Below are 27,536 nucleotides of genomic sequence, written 5' to 3'. Positions count from 1 at the left end.
GATGAACAGATATCACACTAAGAAAAAACACAACTATGGCCATCAAATACCTTATTTATTTATTTATTTATTTATTTTGGTCAGTCATGGGGCTTGAATTCAAGGCCCAGGCACTTTTCCTAAGCTTTTTTACTTAAGGCTAGCTAGCACTCTACCACTTTGAGCCACAGCTCCACTTCTGGTTTTCTGGTGGTTAATTACAAGTAAGAGTCTCATGGGCACTATTCTGCCCCAGATGGTTTCTAACTGTGATCCTCAGATCTCAGCCTCCTGAGTAACTAGGATGATAGGGGTGAGCCACCAGCACCTGGCAGCAAAATTGTTTTGTATACTTGCAGAAGACTGAAACATGACCCTTATCTTTCATTTTACACAAAAATCAATTCTAAATGGATCTCAGAATTCAAAGTAAGATCTGAAACTTTAAACTTAACTACAGGGGAGAAAAAGAGGGAAATCTGGAAGTTGTAGATATAGGCAATCATTTTCTGTATAGAACTCGAATTCCCCAGAAAGCAAGAATAAAAACTGACACACTATATCAAATTAAAGTTTATGTGGTTGGGTACCAGAAACTCATGCCTGTAATCCTAACTACTCAGGAGGCTGAGATCTGAGGATCCTGGTTCAAAGCCAGCCCATGAGACTCTTATCTCCAATTAACCATCAAAGAGCCTAAAGAACTGTGGCTTAAGTGGTAAAACATTATCCTTGAGCACCAAAGCTCAGGGACCTGAGTTCAAGCCCTAGGACCAACACAAAAAATAAAAATAAAAAACTAAAAAGTTGGGCTGGGAAGGTGGCTCAGTGGTACAGTGCTTGCCTTGCATGCATGAGGCCCTGGGTTCAATTTCTCAACACCACATAAGCAGAAAAAAGCTGGAAGTGGTGTTATGGCTCAAATGGTAGAATACTGGCCTTGAGCTGAAGAGCTGAGGGACAGCACCCAGGCCCAGAGTTCAGGCCCCACAACCAACCAAAAAAACAAAAAAAACTAAAAAGTTTATTATGCACAGCAAAAGAAGCAATTAAAAAAAAGACACAACCCATTGAATGTGAGAAATGTTCACCTGCTACTCAACAGATAAAGGATTAATATCAGAATATACAATGAACTGAAAAAATTAAAAAAAGAAAGGAATAATCCAATTAACAAATGGGCAAGCAAAACAGACAGCTCTCTGAAGTAGTAGTACAAAAATTAAAATAAAATGCCAGGTACCCATGGAACATCCTTGTAATACTAACTACTACCATCCCAGCTATGATGGGAAGCCTAAAATAGAAGAGATGCAGTCCAGGCATGCACTTAGGCAGAGACTATCTAAAAAATAACCAGCTCAAGTCAGGTGCTGATTGGTCACACCTATAGTCCTATCTTCTCAGGAGTCAGAGATCTGAAAATCAATGTTCAAAGCCAGTGCGGGCAGACAAATACATGATACTCTTGTCTCCAATTAACCAGCAAAAAACCAGAAGTTGAGCTATGGTTCAAATGCTAGAGTGCCAGCCTTGAGTGAAAAAGAAAGAGGAAGGAAGTAGAAGGGAAGGGAGGGAAGAGGAGACAAAGTAAATTAAAGGTTATCAGAGGAAAACAGTAGACTAGAGGTTACCAATGGCTAGAAGAAAAAATGCAGTTACTTAATGGTTACAGTTTCTGTTAGGGGTCTTGAAAAGTTTTGGTAACAGATGAACTTGTCCTTTTCACTACATTGTTAATATAACTAATGCTATTGAACTGTATACTTTGAAATGGTTCAGGCTAGGTGCACACTTGTAAACCTAGCTACTTGGGAGGTAGAGATCTGTAGGATTGAGATTAGAGTCGAACACAGGCAAAATGTTAGTGAGATTCCCCCTCATCTGAACCAATAAGCTAAGCATGTTAGCAACTTGTCATTCTTGTCATCCTGGCTTTTGGAGTGGTAGAGTTTCAAAGACCAGGTCAACCAGGGTATAAACATAAGTCCCTCCTAAGAAAAATAACTAAAGCAAAAAGGGCTGGCACATGACTTAAGTGATATAGCACCTACCTAGCATGAATTCATGAGACCCTAAGTACAAACTCCTGTACTGCTAAATAAAACGATTTACATGAAAGTTGGTGGCATAGGTCTGTAATCTCAGAGCTCAGGCAATAATGGTAATATTGAATTTGAAGCCAACCTGGCCTACACAGACCAAGCTGGGTTACATGAGACCCTATTTAAGTAATAATAGTTATTTTCTGTGCACCATGGACTGTCCTGTGGACACTGTGTTACATAATAAATCTCATGCAAAAAAAAAAAACTATGAAGCCAAGCACTGGTGGCTCATACTTGTAATCATACTACTCAGGAAGTCGAGATCTGAGGATCACAGTTCAAAGCCAGCAAGGGCAAGAAAACCCATGAGACTGGAAGTGGCACTGTGGCTCAAGTGGTAGAGAACTTGAACTGAAGAGCTGAGGGACAGCGCCAAGGCCCAGAGTTCAAGTCCCACAACCAACCAAAAAAAAAAAAAAAAAAATCTGAGATGGCTTTACTTCTTTAACTTTATTCCAGATGAGGAAACTGAGGATCTGAGAAACTAGGCAATTTGCCCAATATCAATGAGTTATTCAAGGAAGCGTAAGTTCCAATCGTATGTGAACTGTGAGACTGTTAAAAATTCTATATTCATGGCATATAAACTAGAGATTCCTTCAAAAAATGGCTTATTTTTAAATTTTCACAACTTTCCAACAGTTATAACATCTATAAAACTCTGAATAGATTATTAACAGTAAGCCAGGCACCAGTGGTTCACACCTACCTTTAAGTCTATACTAAGAAGGCCTATAGATGAAGCCAGCTAGGGAAGACAAATCCAGACTTTATTTTTCTGCCAGTCCTGGGGTATGAACTCAGGGCCTGGGCACTGTCTCTGAGCTTCTTTTGCAGAAGGCTAGCACTCTACCACTTGAGTCACAGCGCTACTTCCAGCTTTTCCTGTTTCTGTGGTACTGAGGAATAGAAGAACCCAGGGCTTCATGCATGCTAGGCAAGCACTCTATCACTAAGCCACATTCCCAGCCCCCAGGAGACTCTAACCAGCAAAAAGCCAGAACTGGTAGAGTACCAACAATGAGCAGAGAAGGGGACATTTTAAGACCTTGAGTTCAACAAAAACATTATTATTAATTTACATATCTAAACATGTTGGCAGAACAGTGTAATCTTACTCAAATTTCTGTCTGAAGAGTCCATTGGGTAACTTCATCTTACAACTCATCATTCCTTAGTAAAAGGCTACAAGAGCCGGGTGCCAGTGGCTCACACCTGTAATCCTAGCTACTTGGGAGGCTGAGATCTGAGGATCATGGTTCAAAGCCAGCCAGCCTGGGCAGGAAACTCCATGAGACTCTTGTCTCCAATAAGCCACTAGAAAACCGGAAGTGGTGCTGTGGCTCAAGTGGTAGCGTGCTAGCCTTGAGCTGAAGAGCTGAGGGGCAGTGCCCAAGCCCAGAGTTCAAGCCCCACAACCAACACACACACACAAAAAAAAGCTACAAGAACCTAGGATCCTAAAGTAAATAAAATAAGGCCAAATCCATTAACACACACACACACACACACACACACACACACACACAGAGTCAGCACCAGTGGCTCACACCTGTAACCCTAGCTACTCAGGAGGCTGAGATCTGAGAATCAAGCTTCGAAGCCAATCAGGGGCTGGAAAGTCCATGAGATTATTATCTCCAATTAACTGAAAAAAAAAAAAAAACGGAAGTGGCGCTGTGACTCAAGTGGTATGGGGCTAGTTTTGAATGCAAAAGCTCAGGGACAGCCCTGAATTCAAGGTCTACGACCATCAGAAAAAAAGTCTAGAGCCAGGGACCTGTGGCTCACACCTGTCATCCTAGCTACTCAGGAGGCTGAGATCTGAAGATCGCAGTTCAAAGCCAATCCGGGCAGGAGACTCTCATCTCCAATAGACCACCAGGAAACCGGAAGTGGCACTGTGGCTCAAGTGGTAGAGCACTTGCCTTGAGCTCAAGTGCTGAGGGACAGCGCCTAGGCTCAGAGTTCAAGCCCTTGACCGACCCCCACCCCCCCAAAAAAAGTCTGGAGTTGTATGTATGTAGTTCAGTGATAAAAAGCTTGCCTTGGCTTGCAAGGCCCTAGATTCATTTTCTAAAAAGGTTGTCCACAAACACTTGTTAACAATCCTATACATTACCTATCTAAATAAATGCAGTTCAAGGTTAATATTCAACTTTTGTGCTTCAGCAAAAATGTTATCATTTATTAGTGTCTTCATTGCCAAACTGACCAGTTCTTAAGAAGCCCTCACACAAATGTGGTAATTCTGACGTATTTAAATCAGTTGTTCCCGTTGACATTATTCAACAGGAAGTTGGAAGCTAACAAAAACGGGAGCACAATCCAGAATTTAGAAAAACCAGGTGACAGGAGCACCAGAAAAACTATTCAACTACTCCATACATCACAAGCACAGCCAGAAGAGGCAAATCATAACAAAAACATAATAATACAATTACCCTCACAGCTTATGTGCCCTTTTTATTAGAGAAAAACGCAGTCCCAGAAATACCAGCAGCATCATTAGTAGGAGAAAAATACGAGTTTACGACGCTACAAAGAATACGAAGCACCAAGGAGAAAAAAACATCTCTCGCATCCCATATTCGCCTCAACGGGCGAAGATGCCTTCCCTCCCCGCCCCCTCCACCCCAGGCCACTCCCCCCCACCCCACCCCCCCATCTCCCGGTTCTACCGCCCCTACGCCCAGGTTCGGAGCCCTCGCGCCATTCCGTTCCGCCTAGCCGGACGTCCCGGACTGCAGGCGAAGGACTCCCTAAGAGATACCTCAGAACTGGATAAGAAGCGGGGGGGGGGGGGGGGGGGGAGATGAAGGGGGAGGGGGAAGAGGGGAAGAGAGAAAGAGTGAAGACCGAGCCCGCCTGCAGCTCCGCAGACTTAGGAGCACCAAGCCGCCGCCGCCGCCGCCACGCACCGGGACCCGGCCTCCCTGAGGGGCCGCTGGCGCCGTGGGACCGGTAATCCTACCACAGAGCAGGGCCCCGCCTCAGGCCCGCGACCGTTCTCGGGCGTTCCCTAACCCTTCCGCCGCTGCGGAGTGAGGCCGCAAGCCGCCCCGCGACTTCGAGGTCGCGACTTGTAGGCCGCGCGGGCCCACCAAGTCCAAAGCGGCCCAGTCCGCCGGCGCTTTCCCCATAGGGTCAGGCACGCCCTCTTCTCTTGCCTTGGGGGCCTTACCGAAGCCGCGAAGCCTTCCGCGGCCTGCTCCTCCTACCTCAGCTACTACCACCGACCCGGCCGCGGAGACCGGAACTTCCTCCCCGCGGGCTGCTGCTTCCACAAAGGCGCCGCGCCGCCGCCTACCGCGCTCGGCCCGCCGGGAGATGAAGTGCCGCGGCCGGTCTCACCTACTCCACTCCCGCCGTGCCCCGCGCGGGGGGGGGGGGGAGGTGGAGAGGGAGAGACAGGCTTTGCCTTCTGGGTGGGGCGCTGGAGCACGCTGCTCTTTGATGTCCAATGGGAAGACGCGCTGCGAGTGGGGCCTGCTGGGAGTTGTAGTTTAGCTTCTTCCCTACGTCAACTTGTGTCAAGGAATTGAGCCAGGCGCACAGTTTATGGATGGCTTTGTCTTGTCTACGTTTATTTTCTACGAGGAGCTCGGCCTGCTTAGCTGAGGCCGGCTATTTTCAGGTTGTATGAAGAAAATGGAAAGCGCCTTTTCAGGACTAAACCCTTTAAGGTTGTTAGCTGTGCACCCACAGAATACCCCTTCCCCCTCCTTTTTTTTTTTTTTTTTAAAGCTTCCTAGGGATATAATACAGAGCTACATCTCTAGCCTAGCACAGCCCTGTCTTAGACCAGATAGGTATAAAAGAAGCACTATACAGATTTGTCTCCTTTTCCTTCTAGATTTTAAGTATGCCAACTCAAATCCAGAAAGACATTTATCCATTTAAAGGTTCAGTAGTCAAACCATAAAGGAAATTCCACCCAACTTCCAGCTCTGTGCAATGAATCAAACTGAGATTGATGTTTTCAAAGTCACTGAAATTGCAAATCGGTAAAATTGGAAAACAAAGCAACACAGTTTTCAGTTTACAGCTCCCATCAGAATATCCCAGATAATGTTTTTCTAACAGGCAGCTCCAAGTTCTCCAGGTAGATTGTGTACTCTGTTGAAAAGTTCACTGGTCTCAGCTATTTGGTTTCTAAGTCAGTAGGCCCTCAGGGAAGGTAACCTGATTTTGTTGCCTAAATTAAACATTATAGGATTAAAAAAAAAAAAAACACTTAGTGGGGTGCTGCTGGATCACACCTGTAATCTTAGCTACTCAAGAAGCTGAGCTTGAAGGATCATGGTTCAAAGCCAGCCAGGGCAGGAAACTCTGTGAGACATTTCCAATTAACAGCTAGAAAACTGGAACCGGAACTATGGCTCAAAGTGGTAGAGGACTAGCCTTGATTGAAAGAGCTCAGGGACAGCAGCTAGGCCCTGAGTTCAAGCCCCAGCTTCAAGAAACACTCATAAAACATTCTAAAACAAAACAGACTTTGTTGTGGAAAAAGGAAATTGTGGAACCCAATAGTCTTTAAAGAAACTTTTCCACTGTGTGTGTGTGTGTGTGTGTGTGTGTGTGTGTGTGTGTGTGTGTGTGTGTGTGTGTGTGTGTGTGTGTGTGTGTGTGTGTGTGTGTTGAACTCTGGGCCTGGTTGCTGTCCTTGAGCTCTTCAGCTCAAGGCTAGTGGTCTATCTCTTGAGCCACAGTCACTTACAGTTTTCTGGTGATTAATTGGAGCTAAGAGTCTCACAGGGGCTGGGAAGTTGGCTCAGTGGTAGAGTGCTTGCCTTGCATGCATGAGGCCCTGGGTTTGATTCCTTAACACGATATAAGCAGAAAAAAAGCCAGAAGTGGCACTGTGGCTCAAGTGGTAGGGCATTAGCCTTGAGCTGAAGAGCTGAGGGACAGTGCCCAGGCCCAGAGTTCAGCCCCTACCACCAAAAAAAAAAAGTTTCACAGACTTTCCTACCTACCCAGGCTGGCTTTGATCCTCGATCCTCAGATTTCAGCCTCCTGAGTAGCTAGGATTACAGACCAGCTGCATCAGCGCCCAGCTTAACCTTTCCACTTTTTAGATAAATTGTCAGCAATGAAATCATTCCTTTATTCAAGACCTGTGTAAAAGCTAGTGACAGTGGTTCAAGCCAAAAATCCTCAATACTCAGGAGGCTGAGATCAAAGTATCATGATTTGAAACCAGCCCAGGCAGAAAAGTCCTTAAGACTCTATCTCCAATTAACAAGAAAAATGAGGGGCTGAGAAGGTGGCTCAGTGGTAGAGCGTTTGCCTTTGTATGACAGTTATTATATCAAATATACTATGTCAGGTGCTGAGGATCTAGGAATAAACAAAGTACTAAATGAATGCCCTAATTGAGATGAAAGTGGGGCCAGTGATTGAAGATAGAGAATAAACTAAACAAGATACAGTTACAACCTTTGTGGTAATTATAGATGCTGTAAGTGAAGCAGAGAATCCTGGAAATGTTTGTAACTTTAAATAGAGCTATCAGGGTTAGCCTTTTTGAGCTCTTGGAATACAGATCCAAAGAAAACTAGGAACTAAGCCATTGGGATTTCTAGGGAAAGAGTGTTCTGGGTAGAACAATAGCAAAGGAAAAAGGCCCTGGTGAGTGTACATGATTGGAATTTTCAAGACCAAGCTTCAAAAACCAAGAGATACAAAAACCAGAAAGAGTTACAGCAAGAGAAGTAAGAAGAGCAGTCTCTCCTCCGATGTTTAATAGACCTTGGAGAAAAGTCTTGTTTCTGTAAGGAATGAGAGAGAAAGTTATTTGAGGGCTCTAAATAGAGAAATATTATGGCATGATTTTAATATTAACAGAACCTCTCTGGCTGCTGTGTATAAAATACATTAAATATGGGAAAAGGCAGAAACAGGACAGCCCGATATGATGTTACTGGAATAGTTCAACCATAGAGGATGGTGTTCATGCCAGTATTGCAATAGTAAGATCAGGAGCGGGATGAGGGAAGAGTTTAGGAGAAACAGTTTTTGTATAAAAAATAAGAGCTCAATTTTGGGTAACATGAAGGTTGGTTTGTTTTTGTCAGTCATGGGGCTTGAACTCTAGGCCTGAGTGCTATCCCTCAGCTCTTCAGCTCAAGGCTAGTACTCTACCACTTGAACCACAAAGCTATTTCCAGTTTTCTGCAGGTTTATTGGAAATAAAGGTTTCACGGCTTTTCCTGCCAGGCTGGCTTTGAAGTACAAGCCTCAGACCTCAGCCTCCTGAGTAGTTAGGATTACAGGCATGAGCCACCAGCACCCAGCCCATTTCGGGGTGTTGAGTGGTTAATTAGAGATAAGAGTCTCACAGGGACTTTTTCTGCCTGGGCTGGCTTCAAACCATAATCCTCAGCTCTCAGCCTCCTAAGTAGCCAGAATTACAGATGTGAGCCCCCAGGCCCCAGCCATGAAGAGTCTTTGTTTATATGTTTGTTTTGTTTTGTTCTTGTCTAGTTGTTTGTTGTTGTTCTGTTTTTGTTTTTGCTATATTGGGGTTTCAACTTAGGGTTTCATGCTTGCAAAGCAGGCATTCTACCACCTCAGCCAGGCCTCCAGACTCAGGTCTCAAACTCTTAGTCCTCTTGCTCTATCCTTCCACATTCTATGACCTACTATGCCTGGCTAGTTCAAACTTATTACATCAAAGAAATAGGTGAGATGTATAGTTGGGAGTTGGGTTCATTTATCAGTTTAGAATATAAAGATCAGGGACACATATGCAAATTGTGGAGCCATGTCACTAGTATTTAAACTCATAGGCCTGCATAGGATCTAGTGGCTCACAGCTGTAAGCCTAGCTACTCAGGAGGCCTAAAGGTAGGAAACTGGGATCCTGAGCTAGTGAGGAAAAACATAGGATGACCTGGAGTGTTTCCTCTTCCCTCCTCCTCTTTCCATTTCATGGGAAAGAATAGCTAAAGATTAGAGCACTTTCTCACATGGGAAATTTCCCTTAAACCATATGCAAAGGACTGATACTCCCATGAAAAGCCATCTCCAGTTTTTTTTTTTTTAAAAGAGGCCATATATGTCAGAATATCAGTCATATGTCAGTGTTGTGGAAGAAGACTACAAGTGGCAACCATCAAAGTCTTGGAGAAAAAGCCCAAATGGCAGAGCTCTACCACCTCCAGAGTAAGGTTGAGAGATGCAAAGAAGGTCTTGGGTGTTGTTGGAGCAGCAAAGAGGATCAAAAGAGTAGTTCTAGACCTTCTTTCTGGTTCCCGAATTGTTGGGAGAATTAACCATAAGTCTATCAAGTGAGTTATTGCTTCAGAGAAAATATAAATAGTATTAACCCTAATTTTGCTTCTTAAAGCTGTTCTTCCAAAATAAGGACCATTAGAAGAGCCTTATGTTTTCCTTGTCGGTTTTATTGCATCTAGAAAATTACAGCATTTCCTCTCCCTGGCAAGTCACCTAGGGGAGATTTAAAATCTAATACTGCTACTGATGCCTGTTTCCCCACACCCATCCAATTAAATAAAAGTCTCTAGGGATAGTGTCCAGGGAGTGTAGTGTTGTTGCTGTTGTTTTAACTTTCAAGTCATTCTTATGTACATTGTTGGCCAACTGCACGTTCTAGAGCCTTATACTGATATATTAAAATGTGGCTTAAAAATTGTTTTTTGTTTGTTTGCAACAATTAGTACTATGACTTTTGCGCATGTCCACACCTTACACAGCTAGAGTGGCTGAGCCCACCGATGACATTTATCTGCCCTTAAACTCCCACGGTCCCAGCAGTGGTTTCCCCCCTCCCCACCCCGCCCTCCCACCCCATGTAGCTCACACCTGTCATCCCAGCTACTCAGGAGGCTGAGCTCTGAGGATCGTGGTTCCAAGGCAGCCCAGGCAGCAAAATCTGTGAAACTCTTATTTCCAATGAGTTATTTAAAAAAAAAAAAAAAAAAGGCCAGAAGTGGAGTTTCTGCTGTAAGGTTCCAGGTGACGGCAGAGCTCCCGGAGCGGGGCGGCCCCTGGTTCTTCAGGGCTTCCTAGTCCTGAACCAGTTTCCCGCGGTGCCTCGGGCAACCGAGCCACACGGACTACATTTCCCACAATGCACCTCCGGGGCGGGCTGGGTCTGGGCGAGGAGCGGCTGGCTGGAGCCGGGCCTCGGCCGCGAGAGGCTTCGCGCGAAGGCTGTCTTCCTGCGCCGGCGACCGGGTGAGGGGGTGGTAGAAAAAGAACCAGTGCTTCGCCGTGGCCATGTCCGTGTCCTCTCGAGGTCGTGGCCCGCCTGCCAGCCTTTGCCCTCAGGCCAGGCCCTGCCGGAAACCCATTCCCCTTCGCGGGTGCGGCAGAAGACAGTGACCGGCACCCTCTGTACGTCCTGGAATCCGCCCCCCACCCCAAGAAACAGGTGAGTCCGACTGCCAACCCACGTGGCCAGGCCGGCTGGGGGGGGGGCAGAAGCTGGAGAGCTGTCATCCTCGGAGGGAGGGGCTTGTAGACTGCTGGCGGCGGCGGGGGGGGGGGGGGTCCCCGGCCACCCACGGTACTGTCTGGAGAAGGACTGGAGGATCTTCTTGGACGTCACTCAGCCGACTGGCCCCAAGCTGCTTGGGCAATACAAAAGATGACACCTAGAACCGAATACTTCAGCGAAGAGGGCGAGGTCGGGTAGGAGGCGTTTGCTGGATCGGACCTTTCCTTCACTTTAACGCAGACCAGCCTGGGTCTCTCTGAATCCCCGCGGGCGTAGTAGGATGAAGCCAGGCAAGCACCTGGAATGATCTTGGGACTTTGTTCTAAAGGGCGTATTATTCGATGATCCTCTTACTGGACGCTAATAAGGACTCTCAGCCTTTGTCAGGAGGGGAGTGGCTACCAGAAGTGACAAGGGTCAGGCTTAGCTCTCAGCGTAAGGAAGCCATCTGGCCGAAACTGCCACCAGCCTGCCTCATCCAGACCCTGTTTGTCATGGATCACACATGCTGGTCCCCAAAGGCAGTGTAAAGTACCATCCAAGCAGGACGAGGGCTCAGAGTAGTTTGGAGCAAATAAGGAGGAGCTCTTGCAAACTCTTCTGCTTTCCAAGGCCTTATTAGGAAGGGCGGCACACTTGAAGGGATGATTGTACTAACTTGTTTGGTGACATTGGTGACAGGTCCTGCAGGGCACTTCTACGAAAAATAGCAAGCCCTGGAGGCATCTAGAGGAGCTGCCTGAAAAGAGTCCTCTCTGAGGCTTATGGGCTAGTTTTCAGAGACCTCCCTTTGACTAGCTTTTCAAGGAGCTTCAGCTTGCACAGGTAATGTGTCCAGTGTAAGTTGGGTGGAATTTTGCTGGGATTCTCTCAGCCTTTCTGCCTGAGTTTCCAGGAGAAATCCAGAAAGCTGTTCACCTCATCAGACTTTCTGGCAGGAATCTCAGACTGACCTTGGAGAGGCTGAGGTGTTAGGTAACCTCACATGGCAGGGAAACTGTTTTGAAAGAAGCAATCTGCTAGCCCTGTGCATCTGCTGCGTTTTCCTCTTGCAGGTATTGTGCTGGGAACACACAAACACACTGGGCTCAGGTAGCTGAAGCCCACAAGTGATCCTAAGGGAGGGGGGGGGGGTCTTCAAGATAGGGCAAAGCTGCTATAACAAACCAAAGATCCAAACCTTGTTTAGATCTTTGAATTAGAGAGTAAGGCTTGAAGCCAGGGGCATTTTGTAGACCAAGGAGTTAAGCCTGATAGAGACTTCCAGAACCAGCAGAAACTAGTGATCCAGTTTGGATCTGTGAGCCTGAAGCCTATGGATGACTTTCTTGCCTGACGTAGGTGGCAGCAACTAGTTACTGAGCCTCTCTAAGGTAGAAGTATGTTTGCCCCAGGCTATTCACCAAGGGCTTGGCCCAAGCTAAGCAAATTCTCATAGGAGTGACTTTCATAACAAAGACCACAGAGTTTACGTGTTACTGTGGTCTATAGGCAAAGTAAGAATAATGTTAGGCCTGGTGTTGTGGCATTTAGGAGGCTAAGGCTGGAGGATTATAACTTAGAGGGCTATCTGGGCTATATAGCAAAAAAAAAAAAAAAAAAAAAAAAAAAAATCCCCAAAAAGGATCAAAAGGAAAAAAAAAAAAAGAAAACTAGTAACAGCAACTAGTAAATGGCTGTTTTCAAGGTATTGGTTCCTTCCTTTTTTTTTTTTTTTTTTTTTTTTTTTGCCAGTCATAGAGCTTTAACTGAGAACCTGGGGTCTGTCCCTGAGCTTTTTTTGCTCAAGGCTAGCAATCTACTTACTTGAGCCACAGTGCCACTTCTGGCTTTTTTCTGTTTATGTGGCATTGTGGAATCGAACCCAGGGCTTCATGCATGCTAGGCAAACACTCAACCACTGAGCCACATTCCCAGCTCCTTTCTTACCATTTTGTAGGTGAGAGAACTTGGACCACTAAAAGTAGGTACCTTTAAATGCAGAGTATTGTTCCTGATTACCACCAAAGACAAATCTTTTCCTCAGGCAGGGCTGTCTTGCTTCATTGAAGGTAGGTATGCTGGAACTAGACAACCCATTATAGATCTTTCACTTTCCCTTCTAAGATACTTATCTGGCTCTCTGGCAAATGTTGACTAAACTCCTACATAGGATCGCCGGCCACAGGTGACCTTTAGTCAAAAGAAATAAAACCAGGTAAGTAGAGATATTACTGTCTGATAAGGTGGCTGGGAAGGTGGCTCAGTGGTAGAGTGTTTGCCTTGCATGCATGAGGCCCTGGGTTCCAATTCCTCAGCACCACATAAGCAGAAAAAGCCAGAAGTGGTGCTGTGGATCAAGTTAGTAGAGTGCTAGCCTTGAGTTGAAGAGCTGAGGGACAGGGCCCAGGCCCAGAGTTCAGGCCCCATGACTGACAAAAAAAAGAAAAAGAAAAGAAATAAGCCAAGTTCTAATGGCTCATACTATAATGCTAGCGACTCAGGAGGCTGAGATCTGAGGATTGTGCTTCAAAGCCCGCTTGAGTAGGAAAGTCTGTGAGACTCTTTTCTTTTTTTAAATAATTTTTTATTGAAATTAAGTGATTATATAAATTTCACAAATTTCATAAGATTGTGGGATAGTGCTCCTTAGTTAAACTCACAAACACATTTTAACCTTCACAAGGCAAATCGTCATTATCATGGTCTGTAATGTTTGTGAATTTTATGAGTTTTGACAATACAACTATTTCTTCCACATCAGGTGATATGTATATTTCTTTCCTTTCGCTTAGTGTTAACTGTTCCCTCTTTCCCTCCCATTCCCATTCCCTCCCTCCCATCACTGCCTTTGAGTTGCTTAGTTTATTTTCATCAATGTCCAATGCAGCTGATGGGCCCCTCTGTTGTATATTTTCCCCTGATTCCCTCTCATTCTGTGCCCTCCTCCTAGCTTCCTCAGATGTACACATATATATATACACCATATATGTGATCAAGAACATGGAGTCATTTAAAAATGATAGGACAAATTGAGTGGAGGTCCTTTGTTTCTTGAGTCCTGTTTACTTTGTCATATCTCCTTGCATTTTGGATTATTTAACATCCACATATCAGGGAGACCATGAGAGACTCTTTTTTTGTTTTTGGGTCCGGTCATGGGGCCTGAACTCTGGGCCTGGGTGCTGTCCCTCAGCTCTTCAGCTCAAGGCTAGCACTCTACCACTTGAGCCATAGTGCCACTTCCGACTCTTTTCCTTTTGCTAATGTGGTGCTGAGGAATCGAACCCAGGGCTTCATGCATGCAAGGCAAGCACTCTACCACTGAGTCACCTTCCCAGCCCCCTGAGAGACTCTTATCTCCAACTAACCACCAGAAAACCAGAAGTAGCACTTTAGCTCAAAGTGTTAGAGTGCTAGCCTTAAGCAAAAGAACTCAGGGACAGTGTCCAGGGTCCAAGTTCAAGCCCCAGACCCACAGGAAAAAAAAAAGATATAAGATATAAAGGATGGAGAGTATACTGAGTGAAGCCCTGTGTACCCAGGAAGAATTGACTTTTTTTTTTATGATGCTAGGATTTGAACTCAGATTCTTTTGTTTGTTTTGTTGTTGTTGTTTTTTTGTCAGTCGTGGGGCTTGAACTCTGGGCCTGGGTGCTCTCCCTCAGCTTTTCAGCTCAAGGTGAATACTCTACCACTTGAGCCCAGCACCACCTCCAGTTTTCTGGTGGTTAGTAGGAGATAAGAGTCTCATGGACTTTCCTTCCCAGGCTGGCCTTGAACCTTGAACCTCAGATCTCAGCTTCCTGAGTAGCTAGGATTACAGGCATGGCTCCCAGCTTGGTTTTTTATTATGTAGTCCATTCTACCCTAGAACTTGTGATTCTCTACCTCAGTCTCCTAACTGCTGGAATCACAGGCATATATCATTACACCTAGCTAAAGCTAAGCAGTATTAATTATGCCAGTGACTTTGCCAATTGTATCTTCTTCTCTGATGCCATTTTTACTCCAGGGAGAACCCTAAGGATGGCTGCGGACTTGCCAAGGAAGAGAAGCAGTGAATGCCCTGAGGGCACATTGGCTCCTTCTGATGGACACTGTGTGGAGAGAGCTGAGAGCCCTACACCAGGACTGGCCCAGGGGACGGAGCCAGGTATGGGCAGAGTACACAGCTCTAACTAGCTCACAGCTGGAATAGGCAGCCTCCTGGAGCAATAGGTATTCATATTCATTCATGTATCAGTTCAGTCACTCACTAGGTATTTGTCAGATGTTGGGAATACTACAGGGAGCCAGGGTCAATGTGCTTCTGGCCTGCTTTCTGGGTTTTTTTTTTTTCTTTCTTTTTTTTTTTTGTTGTTGGTGGTGGTGGTCGTGGGGCTTGAACTCTGGGCCTAGACACTGTCCCTGAGCTCTTCAGCCCAAGGCAAGCACTCTACCATTTGAGCCACAGTGCTACTTCTGGTTTTCTGGTGGTTAATTGGAGATAAGAATCTCACTGACATTCCTGCCCCAGCTGGCTTTGAACTGTGATCCACTGGTGCCCGGCTTTCTTTTTTTTTTTTTTTTTTTATGCCAGTCCTGGGGGTTGAACTCAGGGTCTGGGTGCTGTCCCTTAGCTTTTCTACTCAAGATTAGGGCTCTATTACTTAAGCCACAGCTCCACTTCCAGCTTTTTTGATGCTTAGTTGGAGATAAGAGTCTAATTAACTTTCCTGCCTAAGCTGGCTCTGAACCATGATCTTCAGATTTCAGCCTTCTGAGTAGCTAGGATTACAGGCATAAGCCACCACCAACCAGCCTGATTATTTATCTATTTATCTATCTATTTATCAGTTTATCTATCTATTTATTTATGTCAGTTGTGGGTCTTGAACTCTTGACTTGGGCGCTGTCCCTCAGCTCTTCAGTTCAAGGTGAACACTCTACCACTTGAGCCACAGAGCCACTTCTGGTTTTCTGGTGGTTTATTGGAGATAAGAGTCTCATAGACTTTCTTGCCTGGGCTGGTTTTGAACCTCGATCCTCAGATCTAGCCTTCTGAGTAGTTAGGATTACAGGCGTGAGCCACCAGCACCCGGCAATCTTTTTTTCTTTACCTCTGTATTGCCCAGCTCTTTCTTCCATAAGATTGTGAGCTCTTTGAGCACAAGAAAGTCAAAACTCATGTCTTTGGGGGACATCACTGTGATTGGAGAGGATACTAACTAGGCAATGGCTTCAGAGAACCCAAGAGAGCTATGATAGGGTGCCTTAGGTTGGAGATCAAGAGCAAGTAGCTAAAAAAGCTGTCACCTTCATGGGGAGAAAGGAGTTCCTTCCAGGCAGATGGCAAGTGCAGATCTCCTGAGGCAGGTGAGGACCTAGTGTAGGTTTCTATAAAAGACAGGATTGGAAGGGTGGCTCAGTGGTAGAATGCTTGTCTTGCATGCAGGAGGCTCTGGCTTTGATTCCTCAGCACCACATAAGCAGAAAAAGAAGGAAGTGGCGCTGTGGCTCAAGTGATAGAGTGCTAGCCTTGAGCTGAAGAGCTGAGGGACACACCCAGGCCCAGAGATGGGCTGTTTGATGGGGCTGTGAGAGAGAGGCAGATCCCACTACCACTGCTGCCAGAGGGGGCTAGGTTGCCCTCCCAGTATGGGTGGGAGGGAGGAGATGGTAAGGAAAAAGGACAGGCAGTCTATACTAGAGCATGGTGAATATGTCTGCCAGTAGCTATGCCTCTAATTACCAGTGCTTTTTGGCCTGCAGGTGCTGGGCAGGAGGGTGCCATGTTCGTCCATGCCCGTTCTTACGAAGACCTGACTGAGACAGAGGATGGGGCCGCTTCTGGAGACAGCCCCCAGGAGGGTGCTGCGGGGCCTCCCCCACTGCCTACAGACATGCGCCAAATCAGCCAGGACTTTAGTGAACTAAGCACCCAGCTGACTGGTGTAGCTCGCGACCTGCAAGAGGAGATGCTGCCTGGAAGTTCCGAGGACTGGCTGGAGCCCCCAGGGGCAGCTGGGCGACAAGCTGTGGAGCCCTCCAAGGAGGGCCCCACCGAGGGAGATGAGGAGGAAGCCACAGAGGCATGGCGCCTGCACCAGAAGCACGTCTTTGTGCTGAGCGAGGCAGGAAAGCCCGTCTACTCCCGCTACGGGTCGGAGGAGGCACTTTCCAGCACCATGGGTGTCATGGTGGCCCTGGTATCCTTCCTGGAGGCAGACAAGAATGCTATCCGTTCCATCCATGCAGGTGAGCGAGCTGAAGAGGTTGGTGGGAGCGCATTTATAACAGGGTTTTTGCATCTCCACAGACCTGAGGGCTGTATCAGATCAGCTGTGCTGTGTCACGGAGGGTAAGTCCCTCCACCTCTCTGAGCCTCAAGGTCTTCATTCATCTGGACACAGGCTAACACTGCTGGCCTTTGTGGGGCTGTGGTGAGGAATAAAGAGAGCTCTTACATGAGTTTTGAGTTTTGCCATTTGGAAAAGGTGAATTGGGGAAGTGACAACAAACCGTTAGCTTCTACTCACTAGGTAAGTTAGCACTTACCACAAGAATGTGTGTTTTTCTACTATTTCCTGTGTGGGCACAGGAAATGCTTCTCTTTTTCTCCCTACATTAACCGTGTTGTGCTAAAATAAACCTGTGCTAAAACTTTTTTTTTTTAATGTGTTTTTCTAGCCGGATGTAGTGGCTTATGCCTATAATCCCAGCTATTACTCAGGAGGGCTAAGATTTGGAAGATCACAGTTCTAGGCTAGCCCTGACAAAAAGTTCAACAGACCCCCCCATTTCCCCCCATCTCAACCAGTAGATAGCTAGATGCAGCTGGGAACCCAGTGGTTCATACCTATAATCCTAGCTACTCAAGTGGATTAAGGTTCAAAGCCTGCCCAAGTAGACAACTCTGAGAGGCTCTTTCTTATCTCCAATTAACCAGGGGGAAAAAAAGTCCAAAAGTGGAGACGTGACTCAAGTAGTAGAGTGCCAGTTTTGAGCCGAAGAGCCAAGTGAGAGCTTAAGAACCTGAGTTCAGCTGGGGGTGGTGGCTACTCAGGAGGTTGAGATCTGAGGATCACGGTTCAAAGCCAGCCCAGGCAGGAAAGTCTGTGAGACTCTTACCTCCAATAAATCACCAGAAAACTGGAAGTGGTACAGAGGCTCAAGTGGTAGAGTGCTATCCTTGAGCTGAAGAGCTGAGGGACAGTACCCAGGCCCAGAGTTCAAGCCCCACAACAGAAAAACTAAAACAAAAACGAAAACCTGTTCAAACCACAGTACTGGCAGGATGGATTTTTTTTTTTTTAAAGAAAAAGCTGTGCGCAGTGGAACACACCCTTCATCCTAGCTACCTCTGGAAACATAAATAGGAGGATGGGATTCAGGCTGCCCCAGTAAAAGCAAGATCCTATTTGAAAAATCAAAGCAAAAAGGACTGGGGGACAGGGCTTAAGTGGTAAAGGGCTTGCCTAGCAAGTATGAGGCCCTGAATGTTCTATATACCAGTACCACCAAAGGGGGAAAACATATTTTTTTTTTAATGAGGCGCTTCTTGTTTCTGTAGAAGTCAGTCTATAGAGCAAGTGGCAAGAACGTGTGTGTAATGCCTTATTGTTGTTTGCCAGTCGTGGGGCCTGAACTCTGGGCCTGGGCGCTGTCCCTCAGCTCCTCAGCTCCAGGCGAGCACTCTACCACTTGAGCCACAGCGCCACTTCTGGCCTTTTTCTGCTTCTGTGGTGCTGAGGAATCGAACCCAGGGCCTCATGCATGCAAGGCAAGCACTCTACCACTGAGCCACCTGCCCAGCCCTGCGTTATTGTTTTTTAATTCTCATCGCCCTTAACACCCTTGCTACTGAGGGCAGAGCTCAGAGCAAGGAAAGGCTTGTGCGATGTGCCAGGCTGGGAAAGGTCGATCTGGGAGGGCTCCTGGGAGAGGGACCGAGGCTGACACCCTCCCGCTAACCCTCAGATGGCTACAAGGTAGTATTTGTGCGCCGAAGCCCCTTGGTGCTGGTGACAGTGGCACGCACGCGGCAGTCTGCCCAGGAGCTGGCGCAGGAGCTGCTCTACATCTACTACCAGATCCTCAGCCTTCTTACTGGGGCGCAGCTGAACCACATTTTCCAGCAGAAGCAGAACTACGATCTGCGGCGCCTGCTCTCCGGCTCGGAGCGCATCACCGACAACCTGTTGCAGCTCATGGCCCGAGACCCCAGCTTCCTGATGGGGGCCGCGCGCTGTCTCCCCCTAGCGGCGGCGGTGCGCGACGCGGTGAGTGCCAGCCTGCAGCAGGCGCGCGCGCGCAGCCTGGTTTTCTCCATCCTGCTGGCCCGCAACCAGCTGGTGGCGCTCGTGCGCCGCAAGGACCAATTCCTCCATCCCATCGACCTGCACCTGCTCTTCAACCTCATTAGTTCCTCCTCGTCTTTCCGGGAGGGCGAGGCCTGGACGCCAGTGTGCCTGCCCAAATTCAACTCGGCCGGCTTCTTCCACGCGCACATCTCATACCTGGAGCCCGACACGGACCTCTGCCTGCTGCTCGTCTCCACTGACCGCGAGGACTTCTTTGCTGTCTCTGACTGTCGCCGCCGCTTCCTGGAGCGCCTTCGGAAGCGAGGAGCCCACCTGGCACTGCGGGAGGCGCTGCGCACGCCCTACTACAGCGTGGCCCAAGTGGGCATCCCTGACCTCCGCCACTTCCTCTATAAGTCAAAGAGCTCGGGACTCTTCACCAGGTGAGGGAGGTAATGCTTCGAGGAGACAGGATGTGGGAAGGTGGGTAGGGGTGGGGAGGTTGGTTGGTCTTGAACCCTGGGAGACAGCCTTGAAGCTGATCTCCTCCCCCACCAAAACCAAACAAACCAACTAGGAGTGGACCAACATGCTGGGGCTTATTTACTTTGACCCCCAGGGACCCAGACATCTCATCACCCACTTCATTACTTGTAAGGCCAGGAAATGACTAATATAACCTAGGGAAGAAAGCTGGAGCAGAGGTCTCTCAGCTCCCTTACCTTGGAGCAACTCTTGACTTGCAAGATCATTGCAGTCCATTCCACAATGCATAGCCCACGCCCTACCACTCCCTTAAGGGAAGGGCTGGACAGAGAGGGCAAGCTCTAGCCTTGCTTGATTTCCTTTTAGGCCTAGGGGTTTTCCCATCTCACCTTTCCTCAAAACCTGTCACTTTGGAGCTGGGAAGGTGGTTAATGGTAGAGTGCTTGCCTAGCATGCATGAAGCCCTGAGTTTGATTCCTCAGTACCACACAAACAGAAAAAGCCAGAAGTGGTGCTGTGGCTCAAGTGGTAGAGTCCTAGCCTTGAGTAAAAGAAGCTTGGGGACAGTGCCCAGGCCCTGAGTTTAAGGCCCAGGACTGGCAAAAACAAATCAAAACAAAACAAAACAAAAAACCCTGTCACTTTGTGTTTTGGACACCTCAATTCAGATTGGTCTCTCCAAAGAAGTGTCACCAAACACCATGAAATTAAGGTGTTTTTGGGGGGGCAGGGCTTCAGTCTGTCCTGGGAAGTCTTTCTATGGCGAGAAGACAGTCCCCGTCCCCCCCATCCTAGAGGAGAATCTGGAAAAATGGGACTTGTGGTGGAATCTCCCTGGGTAGGAGTAGGTATTTCTAGATCTCCTGAGAAGGCAAGGGAAATCATTCCTTTGCAAACCCACCCCCATATCTGCAGTCCTGAGATTGAGGCGCCGTATACCAGCGAAGAGGAGCAGGAACGGTTGCTGGGCCTCTACCAGTACTTGCACAGCCGAGCCCACAATGCCTCCCGCCCACTCAAGACCATCTACTACACAGGCCCCAACGAGAATCTCCTTGCCTGGGTAAGGTGGCCTTGAAAGGACTGGGCTTCGATAAAAAGGTCATGGGTATGGAGCTACCAGGGGCATCTATCCTAGATGACCACCCTTTGCCCCCCCCCCCCTTCAGGTGACAGGTGCCTTTGAGCTCTACATCTGCTACAGCCCCCTGGGAACCAAGGCATCAGCTGTCAATGCCATTCATAAACTGATGCGCTGGATCCGTAAAGAGGAAGACCGTCTCTTCATCCTCACACCCCTCACCTATTGATGGGAGTGGTGTGCAGACTCAGCCCTCCCAGGCCCATTCTGCATCATGGGAAGCCATGGGAGCCTCCAGGTGGGGCTGGCTTCTCCTACCCAGCCAGCAGGCAGGGACTGTGGGTTGGTGTATTCATTAAAATGCTTTGGTAAAGATACTCTGTCACTGGTTCTTTCACCTATCACTCATATAGAGACACCAGATCCTTCTCCTTCTTCCTGAACATAGTTTCTTACATATAGGAATGCACTCTTTTTCTTTCTTCTTCTCCTTCTTCCAGTTCTGGGGCTTGAACTCAGTACCTGGGCACTGTCTCGGAGCTTATTTTTGCTCAAGGCTAACACTATCACTTGAGCCACAGTGCTACCTTTGACTTTTTCTGTTTAGGTGGTACTGAGGAATCGAACCCAGGGCTTTGCTCATGCTAGGCAAGTACTCTACCACTAAGCCACATTCCCAGCCCTGCATCAGGCCATACACATTCAGACTTGGATTCTGGCCTGGGCTGTTTTGGTTCAGCTGAAGTCCTGCCATGTGGAAAGGATTCTCAGGTATCCTACTACTGTATTACCCTTACCTTCCTTCCTCCATTTTCAGTCTGCTCTGGTCCCTGCCTCTCCTTTTCACTTCTGGGTGGGAGCCTCCAATTGTATGCCTTGAGGGACCATCCAACCATCAGTGTTCTAGCTGTGTCTCTGCTTAGTGGACTGCTATAGTTCAGTATAGGTTGAACCGAAAAAACCAGGATGATCAAAGTGGAGTAGATGGGAGCCCTTAGCAAGAAACTCAGTGTCTAGCACAGATAAATTCAGAGTCGGTTTCCCTGCTGCCATACACCTCTGGAGATACAATCCCTCTTTAGGCTTGTGTGCCTCAGTTCCCCTAATAGTGAACAAACACACTGGTCAAGATGGCCACCAGGAATAAGCTACAGGGTCTGAGAGGAGAACCAAAAGGCCTCTAACTGTAGATCTATCTTCACAAGGGCTGGTGCCCACTAGGTGCCCTGGGCTTTCCTCTGACACCTTGTTCCCTAGCTTTCCTGGCCATACCTGCAATGAGGCACCTCGGAGATCCCATAAGCCTCAGCAGTGAAGGCTCAATTCCATTCACTCTACCTTGAGACCTTTGGGAAAAGCCCAGGGCATAGTACAGAAAAGGCCTCTACCTTGTTGCTGGAGGCTCTCCTGGTCTTGCTACAACTTAACCATCAAGGGAGTAGAAGGTCTAGAGAGAAAATTGGCCATAAAGTGTCTTCAGATTGTTAGAATCAGTCTCATGCAGTCTCTTAAGAGCTGGGCCACGATTTTCTGCAGCTAAAACCAACTCATGTTGGAGAATGAGTCTCTGTATGGGTAGCATGGGTCAAGAGTGCACTGGGACAATTGTGCTTACTAACCCAGCAAATAGCAGCCATAACCTCTGTCATTGGTCTCAAACTAGATCCCATTAGAGTTAACCTGGCAGCAGATTATCAGCCTAGATTCCAAAGCCCCTGGGAGCAACTACAGGCTTACTGGGTACTGCTCAATCTGCACACATGCCTGGGACTTTCTATTTTTGTGGTTCCTGTCCCTCTCCTTGCTCTTGGGGATGTTCCAGACAATTATCAGCTCTAAGCACTTCTGGTGGTTATTACCCCTATTACCCTTTTCTGTACTTAAGCATCTAAATAAGAATACGTGGAACCAGGTGTCTGTGACTCATTCCTGTAATCCTAACTACTCAGGAAGCTGAGATCTGAGGATCATGGTTCAAAGCCAGCACAGGCAGGAAAGTCCATGACACCCTTATCTCCAATTAACCACCAGAAAACCAGAAGTGGTGCTGTGGCTCAAGTGGTAGAGCACTCACCTGAGTTGAAGAGCTCAGGGACAGCGCCCAGGCCCAGAGTTCAAGCCCCATGACTGACAAAAAAAAAAAAAAAAGAAGTGGGACTTGGGAGTGTGGCTTAGTGGTAGAGTGCTTGCCTAGCATGCACGAGGTCCTGCTTTGATTCTTCAGTACCACATAATCAGAAACAGCCAGAAGTGATGCTATGGCTCAAGCTCCAAGACTGGCCAAAAAAAAAAAAAGTGTTGGGGCCAGGAAGGTGGCTCAGTGGTAGAGTGCTTGCCTTGCATGCTTGAGGCTAGGGTTTGATTCCTCAGCATCACATAAGCAGAAAAAGCTGGAAGTGGCACTGTGGTTCAAATGGTATAGTGCTAGCCTTGAGCTGAAGAGCTAAGGGACAGCACCCAGGCCCAGAGTTCAGGCCCCATGACTGACAGAAAGAAAAAAAAAAGTGTTGCCAGGTGCTAGTGGCTCACACCATAATCCTAGCTACTCAGGAGGCTGAGATCTGAGGATTGTGGTTTGAAGCAGTGTGGACAGGAAAGTACGTGAAACTCTTATCTCCAATGAATCACCAGAAAATCGGAAGTGGCACTGTGTCCCAAAGTGGTAGAGTGCTAGCCTTAATCAGAAAAGCCCAGGGACAGTACCCAGGCTCTGAATTCCAGACCCACGACTCACACACATGTGTCACTGGATACTAGTGGCTCACTAATTCTAACTACTAAAAAGCTGAGATCTGAGGATTGTGGTTGGAAGCCAGCCCCCCACGCAGGCTGGAAGTGGAGCTCTGGTTCAAGTGATATATGTATATAGAGAGAGTATTTGCTTTGAGTACAAAAGCTCAGGGACAGCACCCAGGCTCTGAGTTCAAGTCCCAGGACTAAAACACACACACACACACACACACAGAGTCACAGAATAAGTGATAAGTGTCATACTTATCACAGCATTTAGTATATGGATCTCAGAAAATAGGCACTTTGGAATTTGTGGTCTAACTATAGGGAGCCGGCAAATAGAGAAGGTATTCCTAGCTGAAGAACCCGTATGTATAAAGATAAGGACCTAGTGAGAAGGACCTGGTAGTAAAGAACCTGATACGTTCCACAATGAAGCTAGAAGAATCTATAGATTCTTCCAGATAAAAATGTGGCAGAGGATTGGGAAGGTGGCTCAGTGTTAGAGTGCTTGCCTAGTGAGAAGGACCTGGTAGTAAAGAACCTGATATGTTCCACAATAAGCCGGGCGCTGGTGGCTCACGCCTGTAATCCTAGCTACTCAGGAGGCTGAGATCTGAGGATCGCGGTTCAAAGCCAGCCCGGGCAGGAGAGACCGTGAGACTCCTATCTCCAATAAACCACCAGAAAACCGGAAGTGGCGCTGTAGCTCAAGTGGTAGAGCGCTCGCCTTGAGCTGAAGAGCTGAGGGACAACGCCCAGGCCCAGAGTTCAAGCCCCATGACCGACAAAAAAAAAAAAAAAAAAAAAAAGTATCAGAGCCAGGTGCCAGTGGCTCACACCTGTAATCCTAGTTACTCAGGAGGCTGAGATCTAAGGATCACAGTTCAAAGCCAGATAGGGCAGGAAAGTCAGTGAGACTCTTATCTCCAATTAACCACCAGAAAACCGGAAGTGGTGCTGTGACTCAAGTGGTAGAGTGCTTGCCTTGAGCTGAAGAGCTCAGGGACAGCACCCAGGCCCAGAGTTCAAGCTCCATGACTGACAAAAAAAAAAGTGGCAGAAGGGTTTCACTTAAAGCTGCAGTGTGAGATGATCATATTGCAGTGGGAAAGAAACCTCTGCTGCTGGTAATGTGATCTCTAGGTTGGAGAAAGGCTAGGCCTAGTCCTTTGGACCACTATTCAGAGAGACCCAGAGCCCAAGAAAGAGAGACAAGTCAACATTCCTTCATGGTGAAAAGATGTCTGGGTAGTTGGACAGGTCATAAGCCATATACCTATGTTGAGTTTACCTTGGGCCGGAGCAAGACTTGTATACTGCAAGAGACCATATTAGCTTACATTCTTTTTTTTTTTTTTTGTCTGAGAATGGGACTTGAATTTGCTACCTGATGCTTTTGTTCATTGGCCAGTGCTCTACCAACCAAGCCATGCTTTTAACCCCAGGCTGACCTTAACTACTTTTGTAAAGCCAACAAATGGAGCGGGACAAGGAGAAGGGACAGTGACCACTACAGCCACACGGTGGCAGCAGAGAACCAGCTGATGGCTACTATACTCCCCCAACCACTTTGTGGCCAAATGGAGTGAACTGGAGGATCCAGATGGATGTGTGAAGTATTTTCCTAATCTCCAGCAACTCTCCAAACATTTGGGGACAGGAACAGGTTCATGAAAACCCTGGTATGGACTCCAGGTGGAGGTTGTTTTGCCTTGCATGACCATTTGTTTTGGTTTGTGCTGGTCCTAGGGCTTGAACTCAGGGTCTGGGCACTGTCCCTCAGCCCTTCCTTCCTTCCTTCCTTCCTTCCTTCCTTCCTTCCTTCCTTCCTTCCTTCCTTCCTTCCATCTTTCCTTCCTTTCTCTCTCTCAATCTTTCTCTTTCTCTCTTTTTCTTTCTTTCTCCTCAAGACTAGCTCTTTACCATTTGAGCCCCCAGCTTTTTGGTAGTTTATGGGAGGTAAGGGTTTCAGAGGACTTTTCTGCTCCAGGCTGGCTTTGAACCATAATCCCCAAGAGCTCAGTTTCCTAAGTAGCTTGGATTACAGACATAAGCCGCCAGTGCCTGGCTCCTTCATGACAATCATTAGCCATATTGACCATTAAACACTGGATCCATGCCATGGTTTTCACTGGGTGTTTATTCATTTCCGGGCCAATTCCGGTTAGGGGAGTGAACACGTTTTATGTTGCTTAAGGCACAATATCTTCTAGGTACTGGGTGTGGACACCCCAAGTCATGTTTCCTCTCTGTCACCAGGTGTTCATGGAGCTCCAGTCTGAGAGAAGGCAAAGTCCTGCCTTGGGAAATGGAGGTTCACTGAGTGAACTGTGTTGGGGTGGGAATAGTGAAGGTCTATGGTCTGAAGAAGAGTTTGGCATGGTCTGGGTCTTAAAAGTCCTCCTAGGGTAGAAGCCGTTTCAGTTGTGAGAGGAGGAAGGAGGAAGCAGTGTTTTCAAAGGTCTGGTTAGGGAGGGGATGTGATGGGTATACAGGGGGACGTGGGGGGAGTAGAGCTTTCCAAATCTTCCCACAATCCTCTTCTCTGCAGCCCTGCCATCCATTGATAATAGCACAGGTCCCATCTCCAATCTCCCCTGAAGCTTCTCCCCTTAGAGCCCAGGCCCACTGGATTCCTCCGGGGTTTCCCTCTAGTGTTGAGGGAAAACATTTTCTACAGCTGTGTAGGTTCATGTAAGGCAGATGGTAAAACAGTACTGGATCCACCCATCTATTCTTTCTGGAGAGGGAATTCTGGGCAAACCAAAACCAATTGTTGCCAGGTGCCAATAAATGATTCCCACCTGTAATCCTAGCTACTCAGGAGGCTAAGCTCTGAAGATCAGGGTTCAAAGCCAGCCTGGGCAGGAAAGTCTGGGAGATTCATCTTAAATCAACCACCAAAAAGCCAGATGTGGAGATGTGATTTAAATGATCAAATGCCAGCCTTGAGCACAAAAGCTCAGAGACAGCATCCAGACCCTGAGTTTAAGTTCCAGTGCCTGCACGCGTGTGTACGTGCACACACACACACACACACACACACACACACACACACACACAGAAAACATTCTTATTTCAGAATCTGAGAAACTGAGGCCCAGCAAGGCTTACAGATTGAAGGTGCTTTTGGGAATTAAAATCTATACCTCCTCCATTTCCAGGGTATGAGAGAGCACTGGGCTAGATGCAGTTAGGAAGTTCCTTCTGTTGTTTTTTTTTTCTTTTTTAAAACAAAGGAAAAAACCCTGTTATATCCACTTCCTGGAGCTCATTCATAAATACTATGTTATATGATCAGATGCACGTAAAGGAAGTTCCTTCTTGAGGCCAGTTTTATAGATTGTGTGTACGTGCATTTGCGCATGTGTGCGTGTGCACATGCACACACACACACACACACACACACACACACACCATTCTACAGCTTCTACATACTAAAGCTCCAGTGGAGGGACCAGAGCTGAGGTTAAGCTTTCACATTAGGTTTCTTCTGACTCCTGTTCAGCCAGCAGAGCCAGACTACATGCTTTAGCCTTTATAATGCTGCTCAAACAATGTATAGAAAATGATGACCTCCACTATTCCTTTTCTGGAGCTCCCCCACATCTCCTCTCTGACCTATGCATTTCTTGCACAGCTGGGACCTTCTAGATCACTTCTGGAAACAGATTTCTGAGGGTATTACTATAAATAACTCTACAAGAGCCAGATTGTCCTGAACGCTGCTGCTGCTGCTGCTGCTGCTGCTGCTGCTGCTGCTGCTGCTTCTTCTTCTTCTTCTTCTTCTTCTTCTTCTTCTTCTTCTTCTTCTTCTTCTTCTTCTTCTTCTTCTTCTTCTTCTTCTTCTTCTTCTTCTTCTTCTTCTTCTTCTTCTTCTTCTTCTTCTTCTTCTTCTGTTGGTCATGGGGCTTGAACTCTGGGCCTGGGCACTGTCCCTCAGCTCTTCAGCTCAAGGCTAGCATTCTACCACTTGAACCACAGCACCACTTCTGGCTTTTTCTGCTTATGTGATGCTGAGCAATCGAGCCCAGGGCCTACTGCATGCAAGGCAAGTACTCTATTACTGAGCCACCTTCCCAGCCCCTGAACCCTCCCTTCTTGTTCTCTAAGAATAGGGTGAGCAAGAATGGGATGGGATATCTCAGGCCTGCTCACTTCTTTCCAGGCCATCTCTCTCTCTCTCTCACACACACACACACACACACACACGTACACACACGCATGCAGGTGCACACACACTTGCAGATTACTGAGAAATAGATGTCCAAGAAATGGCAAGTTCCCCAGGGTTGGAAAGAGTCAAGACAGGCTGAAAAGCAAGCCTTCAGCCTAGCTCCGCCCTTCGCTCCGCCCCAGCTCTGCCGCACCCGCGGGGCCAGGCTCCCTTCCGTCGACTTTGCTCGGGAGCAGGC

At 47.4% G+C, this 27,536-nt stretch overlaps 2 protein-coding genes across 6 annotated transcripts in view; one reads left to right on the top strand and one right to left on the bottom strand.

Annotated features, from left to right (window-relative positions):
* The window catches only part of LOC138824096 (RNA-binding protein 6-like), a 72,038-nt gene extending 66,665 nt beyond the window's left edge, over positions 1-5,373 (bottom strand). For 2 of the 3 annotated variants that reach the window (XR_011370988.1, XM_070017813.1), the window contains exon 1: positions 5,272-5,373. The gene's annotated coding sequence lies outside the window, so the exon portion shown is untranslated. Of the gene's footprint in view, positions 1-5,008; positions 5,060-5,271 lie in introns of those variants that run through there. The other variant, XM_070017814.1, reaches the window with a different exon arrangement.
* A 4,835-nt stretch (positions 5,374-10,208) lies between these two features.
* On the top strand, positions 10,209-20,751 carry LOC138824095 (vacuolar fusion protein MON1 homolog A). Of its 3 annotated transcripts, none has more exons than XM_070017809.1 (6): positions 10,209-10,488; positions 14,549-14,689; positions 16,288-16,773; positions 18,496-19,261; positions 20,220-20,367; positions 20,474-20,751. In XM_070017809.1, the coding sequence occupies exons 2-6, from the start codon at positions 14,563-14,565 to the stop codon at positions 20,612-20,614; spliced, it is 1,668 nt and encodes a 555-aa protein (XP_069873910.1). In that variant the 5' UTR covers positions 10,209-10,488; positions 14,549-14,562; the 3' UTR covers positions 20,615-20,751. The 3 variants fall into 3 exon arrangements, with proteins under 3 accessions (XP_069873910.1, XP_069873913.1, XP_069873911.1); XM_070017810.1 differs by lacking the exon at positions 10,209-10,488 and adding an exon at positions 10,605-10,748; XM_070017812.1 differs by lacking the exon at positions 20,474-20,751 and having other exon boundaries at positions 18,496-19,270; positions 20,220-20,296.
* Positions 20,752-27,536: the final 6,785 nt, after the last annotated feature.

This window comes from Dipodomys merriami, unplaced genomic scaffold, assembly GCF_024711535.1.
Source record: "Dipodomys merriami isolate MVZ:Mamm:240054 unplaced genomic scaffold, mDipMer1.0.p SCAF_125, whole genome shotgun sequence".
In the NCBI taxonomy this organism is placed as follows: domain Eukaryota; kingdom Metazoa; phylum Chordata; class Mammalia; order Rodentia; family Heteromyidae; genus Dipodomys; species Dipodomys merriami.
Note: the sequence above shows the minus strand (reverse complement) of the source record. Positions and strands in the feature narration are given on the sequence as shown.